The sequence below is a fragment of the Aquila chrysaetos genome, chromosome 10, assembly GCF_900496995.4.
Source record: "Aquila chrysaetos chrysaetos chromosome 10, bAquChr1.4, whole genome shotgun sequence".
In the NCBI taxonomy this organism is placed as follows: domain Eukaryota; kingdom Metazoa; phylum Chordata; class Aves; order Accipitriformes; family Accipitridae; genus Aquila; species Aquila chrysaetos.
Genome location: NC_044013.1, coordinates 16,188,236 through 16,194,303, shown reverse-complemented (window position 1 = coordinate 16,194,303; position 6,068 = coordinate 16,188,236). Strand labels below are relative to the sequence as shown.

At 52.6% G+C, this 6,068-nt stretch overlaps 1 protein-coding gene across 1 annotated transcript; it reads left to right on the top strand.

The window, feature by feature from the left end:
- Positions 1-580: 580 nt before the first annotated feature.
- LOC115347380 (zinc finger protein ZIC 1) lies at positions 581-5,572 on the top strand. The gene is made up of 3 exons (XM_030028740.1): positions 581-2,280; positions 3,480-3,643; positions 4,200-5,572. Exons 1-3 carry the CDS (start codon positions 1,305-1,307, stop codon positions 4,395-4,397), a joined length of 1,338 nt encoding a protein of 445 aa, XP_029884600.1. The 5' UTR covers positions 581-1,304; the 3' UTR covers positions 4,398-5,572.
- Positions 5,573-6,068: the final 496 nt, after the last annotated feature.

Here is a 6,068-nt window from a genome sequence, read left to right as displayed (position 1 = left end):
TCAAATGCACCCAACACCTACTCTCGGAGAGCTTCAGTTTTAAACAAGCGGAAAACAACTTCAAAAGAAGCGAGTCCCTACAGGGCTTCTCTTTTCAAAGCCTAAAAAGTTGCTCAGTGATCTTAAAAATTCTGGATCACCAAGAAATCATCATTACCATCATTATCAGAGTGCTGGAGAGAGACGGACAGAGAGAGGGAGAGCGGGGGAGAAAATAACGCTAATAATAATCAAAGATTTTTTTTTTCCTTAGCACACATACACACAAAAAGATGCGCTGGAAATATTTTCGTGGAGGAAAAAAAAAAAAAAAAGGCTTTATATATTAAAAAAAAAAAAAAAGTTGCTACTCCTGCAGCCCTGTTTGTCAGAAGGGATGTCAGGGCGCTCACAATACCTGCGATTGATGAGGCGGAGGGGCCAATCAGCGGCGGGAGGCGGCCGTGCGCGCCCCTCGTTGGCGGGGCCGGGGGGAGTTACGCGAGGAAGGGGGAGCCGGCGCCGACCAATGAGCGCTCACGTCCGCCCGCACGTCGCTCCGCCCCCGGCTCCCATTCATCAAGGGGGGGGACGGTGTCGTCTTTTCAATTCATTTATCTGCAGGAATGATTGCCGCTATCAGTCTCGCGTTCACCGCCCGGCTGAGGAGGTGAAAGTTTCTCCCCAGGAAGATAAACCGCAAAAGACAATATTGTGCATGATTTGCGCCTTTTTTTGCAAAGCGAAAAAAAAAAAAAGCCCCCCCCCAAAAAAATCGGGGAGAGTGTGGGGAAGCTCGGAGAGGAGAGAGAAACAATCTCTCGGCCACTTCGCAACATTCCTATAGCCAAAAAAATCACTGAAGGAAGTTTCTTTTTTGTTTTGTTTTTTTGCTGCCCGTGTTGATCTCTCTCCGTTATTGTTATTTGCAGCCAGATTATTTTTGAGCCCACCCAACCCCCCCCTCCCCACTTAAGCCTCCCTGAAAAGTCAAAGCAGAGAGACAGTGAATATTTTTGGGGCACATTTTTATTATTATTATCTGCAACTGCGAAGATCTCTTCCCCCCGTCCGCACCAGCCTCTTCCTTTTTTTTTTTTTTTCTCCCCTTCTCCTTCCTTCTCCCCCCCTTTTTTTTTTCCTTCCCCCCGCGCTGATGCCGAAGGGGGTGTTTTTGATGTGGTTGCTTTGGTGGTGATCGTCGCTGACTTTCCAGAGAGGGTGTTTTCGCCGCCGCCGCCGCCGCTGCTGCCGCCGCTGCTTCTCTCCGCGTTGTGTGTGTGCGCGCGTGCTTTTTTTTTGGTTGCTGCATCGACGCTGGGAAGATGCTTCTGGATGCTGGACCGCAGTATCCCGCCATAGGAGTCACTACCTTCGGATCCTCTCGCCACCACTCCACGGCCGATGTCACGGACAGAGAAGTGGGGCTGGGGATCAACCCCTTCGCCGACGGCATGGGCGCCTTCAAGATCAACCCCAGCACCCACGAGCTGGCCTCGGCCGGCCAGACCGCCTTCACCTCGCAGGCGCCCGGCTACGCGGCGGCGGCCCTGGGCCACCACCACCACCCGACCCATGTCAGCTCCTACTCCAGCGCCGCCTTCAACTCCACCCGGGACTTTCTGTTCCGCAACCGCGGCTTCGGGGAGGCGGCGGCCGCCAGCGCCCAGCACAGCCTCTTCGCCTCCGCCGCCGGCAGCTTCGCCGGCCCCCACGGACACACCGATGCGGCGGGACACATACTTTTCCCGGGGCTGCACGAGCAAGCCACCAGCCACGCGTCGCCTAACGTGGTGAACGGGCAGATGCGCCTGGGCTTCTCCGGAGACATGTACGGCAGACCCGACCAGTACGGCCAGGTCACCAGCCCCCGCTCCGAGCACTACGCCTCGACCCAGCTGCACGGCTACGGCCACATGAACATGAACATGGCAGCCCACCACGGGGCAGGGGCCTTCTTTCGTTACATGCGGCAGCCCATCAAACAGGAACTCATCTGTAAGTGGATTGAGCCCGAGCAATTGTCAAACCCCAAAAAGTCCTGCAACAAAACTTTCAGCACGATGCACGAGCTGGTGACTCATGTCACGGTGGAGCACGTTGGAGGACCCGAGCAGTCCAACCACATATGTTTCTGGGAAGAGTGTCCGAGAGAAGGGAAACCTTTCAAGGCCAAATACAAACTTGTAAATCACATCAGAGTCCACACAGGTGAAAAACCTTTCCCCTGCCCTTTCCCAGGCTGTGGCAAAGTGTTTGCCAGATCAGAGAATCTCAAAATACACAAAAGAACTCATACAGGTACGGTAACCTTCTCTGTAGCTTTTCTCTCTGCGAGTGGAAGCGCCGAGCGCCGGGGCCGGAGCGGGGCGCAGGGACGGGCCGGAGGGGCCGGGGGGCCCGGGGCGCTGCTTGGCTGAGGGTCGGCTTGGGGGGGGGGGGGGAGCAGCGGAGGGGAGTGTGGTCCAGGGCCACTCGCTTTTCCGGGGAGAGGCAGGCTCGCAGCTCCGCTGCAAAACGAGCTCGGTCACAGCCACGCCAGCAGCAGCAACAAAAAGAAAATCATCCCTGCCGAGGCAGAGCAGGGGAAAGGCAGGGTTTGCTGCTGGGATTGTTGGGGGGGGGGGGGGGGGGCCGAGAATCGCAGCAACCTGTCCTGTTTAAATTTATAGGTTTTAATTAATTGTTGTTCGGCAGTTTTGACTGTGGCACCATGAGATATTGTGCTAAATATTGCAGGCAGCTCATCCGTCTCCCTTCTGCAATTCGGGGCTTGGTAAATATTTAATTCCGAGGAGCGATTTTAAATAAACCGAGCCCGGCGCGTTAGTGTGTTATTGTTGTGCGGAGGGCAGGCGCCGGGATCCCTGAGAACTTTTCCCCGTCGCGGGAGGTGGAAATGCAGCAGCCCCTGCCTGGGAGAGCTCTCTCCCCCCGCTCCCACCCCCGAGCGCCGAAAGCCAGCGCCGCTTTCCCGAGCGCTTTGGCAGAGGGTTTGCGGGGCTGCCCTCGCATTGTATTCCCCGGCCGGATAATTTTCAAGATTGCAAGAAAATACGGGGGAGGGGGCTGGGGTGGGTGGGAGCGTAAAATATCACGAGAATGAGCTCTAAAAACGGAAACTAGACACTGAGGATCGTGTGTAAATACCACCACGCCTGCTTTCTCGCTTGGAGCGTTGCGAGGAGGGAGAGGTGCCCGGGACTGGGGCTGCAAATGAAACTCGCCCCTCCAAAGGAAAAAAAAAAAAAAAAAAAAAAAAGTTCTTTAGCTCCCCCCTTCCCCCCGCGCAACGGCCGCTGAGCAGGGGTCGGAGGTGCGGAAAGGACAGAGAAGAAAAGCGAGGTTTTGGGATTTGAGCCTCGTTGAAGTTAGAAAGTTGCAAGTGTTTGAAATGGAGCCCTGGGCTTCCGTCCGGCGGTGCGATGGGGACAATGAGCGATCCAGCCGGCCCTGCTTAATCGGATCCGTTTTCCTCCCCCCCCTTCCCTCTGCAATAGGTGAAAAACCATTTAAGTGTGAATTCGAGGGCTGTGACAGGCGCTTTGCAAACAGCAGCGACCGCAAAAAGCACATGCATGTGCACACTTCCGACAAGCCCTATCTCTGCAAAATGTGTGACAAGTCCTACACGCACCCCAGCTCCCTCAGAAAGCACATGAAGGTAAATGGAGGGCCCCTGATGCGCGGGGCTCGGACGCCGCCTCGGGCCTGGCCGGGGGAAGGGGGCTGCGGGGACGGCGGGCGGGAGCGCCCGGGCCGGGGGGCGGCGGCGCGGCGGTGCCTGCGGGCGGAGCGGGCCCGGGGCCGGCCGGCCGCGGGGCTCCGCGCTGCTGCGGCCCGGCCACGGCCCCGGCCCCGGCCCCGGAGTCCGCCCCGGGCCCGCCGGGCCGCGCCGCGCCGCGCCCCCCACCCGCCCCCGCCCGGCCGCGCTCAGCCCCGGCCCCTCGGACAGGGCCTTTTGTCGGTGCGTTTTACCGGGGGAGGGGGGCGCGGGGGGGGCGGCAGTGCGAGGAGGCAGCCGGTGGGCGCTGCCCGGCCTTCCCCGGCGGGCAGGGGCCGGGGCCGGGGCCGGGGCCGGCGGTGAGCCCCGCGGGGATGCCCGAGCCCGTGGCTCGGTGCTGGGTCCCGTTGCGTGGCGCATCCCCAGGCGAAGGCGACCGCCGCCTGGGCCTCCGTCCTCCGCCGCTCTCAATTTCTGCCCGGGTTTTCTCTTGCAGGTCCACGAATCATCCTCGCAGGGGTCCCAGCCTTCTCCCGCCGCCAGCTCAGGCTACGAGTCCTCCACCCCTCCAACCATCGTGTCTCCGTCCACAGAAAACCAGACCGCCAGCTCCTTATCCCCTTCCTCCTCCGCAGTCCACCACACGTCCAGCCACAGCACGCTTACATCAAATTTTAACGAATGGTACGTCTAAAACGCTAAAACAAAACGACAGAAAAACCCAAAACGAAACAAAACAAAAAAGCCCCAAGCGAGCAAACAAATACCCTATTTAAAGACTCCAAAAATAATGAACACTTTGAAATCAGAATTTAAATGAGCAAACAAAAATAAAATGCTGCCAGTAGACCCAGGACTGAGTAAAATGAAGACTTCATTTTTTTAAATTGCTTTTTTTTCTTCCTTTCTTTCCTTTTTTCTTTTATTTCTCTCTTTTTTCTTTTTCTTTCTTTTCTTTTTTTTCCTTTTCTTTTCTTTTCTTTTTTTTTTCTTTTTTTTGGACTGTTCTGCTCTGCTCTGTTCCAAGGCTTGGTAGGCGAAGGGGTTAGTAGAATGCATAAGAAGACAAGGTTACCAGGGCAAATGCCAACTGTGTAGGGCTTTACTGGAAACCACTGATTAGAGATCTCCAACTGCATGTCTGCTCGGGCAGCGGCCTTCCCCCCCCATCCCCCCTTGTAAATACAGAATTATTAGCTTCAAAAACAAAACAACAAAAAAATGTACTGTTTGATTTTGTAAATAGTTATATCGCAAGTTGAATAAGGGGATATGTGGATTTGTGGTCTTTGCATATATGTGGGGGGAGGGGCGGGCGGGCGGGAGCGGCGGCGGGGGGGGGCGGAGGTGGTGGGGGGGCAGAGGGAAGAGGTAGAAATTCAACTATTTGTACTGAATGGCAAGAATGTTCTAGTAAATGTGTACCAAAATGTGAATTACTTTGTATTATTACAGTCTAAACGTCGATCTAACAGAATATTATTGGTATTAATGTGCTTTTTTGTATAAAGTGCAACATTTCGTCCCAAAGTCCAGTCTAAGTAGTGCAGTAAAATGTTGTTACACGTCCTGTCAAGAAATTCGTATAGTGAAAGCCTGGATCTGCGTGTCAAACTGTTACATTTGTTTATGTAAAGTGATATTAAAAAAAAAAAAAAAAGATATAAACTATATCTGTCCGTTGCTTTTGGCAAATACAAGAACATAATGTATATAAATCCTAATTTCCATATTTATCCGCATGTAAAGGTCCGGTTATACATGTTACAAGATATTCAATATTTATGGCTAGAAGAATTGGTATGTAAAATTTAGTTTACAGAACTGTTTGGTAACATTTCGTACCTTATTAAAGATTCTTAAATCCCATGAATTGTGGTAGGAATTCTTATTCGCTAAGTCAACCTGCTGCAACTTCAACTAGCTTTAGGATATTAGAATAAAACTGTCCCAGTTTTTCACTGCTTTCCATTATGTCATCACTAAAGCAGCGAAGGTGATATAAATGTGATAAATGAAAGGATCCCTGCTGGCATTACTATAGTGTGTAATTAGTATTTATATCAAAATTTATGAAACAAATTTTCGGCCGCAGTATAATTTAAATGACCTTTGCAGACATAGAATAACAACCATAAAAATAACAGAAATAGATTGCATATGCTACATAAATATTAATGTGGGGAATTGTTACACGAGAAGTGCTGCACTCCACTCCAACACTGCCCATGAATCTGCATAGACCGGGTCCCTAAATTAAATTAATTCGGATAACATATATTAGGAGATTTAAAACAGAGGAGATTTCGGTTGCTATTTTAATTTAAGGCATTTATGACCATAACTAATTCTCAGGCAGTGGATT

Bases quoted from the DNA above. Each gene is read 5' to 3' on its own strand.
- LOC115347380 (XM_030028740.1), top strand. From the start codon at position 1,305: ATGCTTCTGGATGCTGGACCGCAGTATCCCGCCATAGGAGTCACTACC. The intron at 2,281-3,479 runs GTACGGTAACCT...CCTCTGCAATAG, and splicing joins ACACAAAAGAACTCATACAG to GTGAAAAACCATTTAAGTGT. The intron at 3,644-4,199 runs GTAAATGGAGGG...TTTCTCTTGCAG, and splicing joins CCCTCAGAAAGCACATGAAG to GTCCACGAATCATCCTCGCA.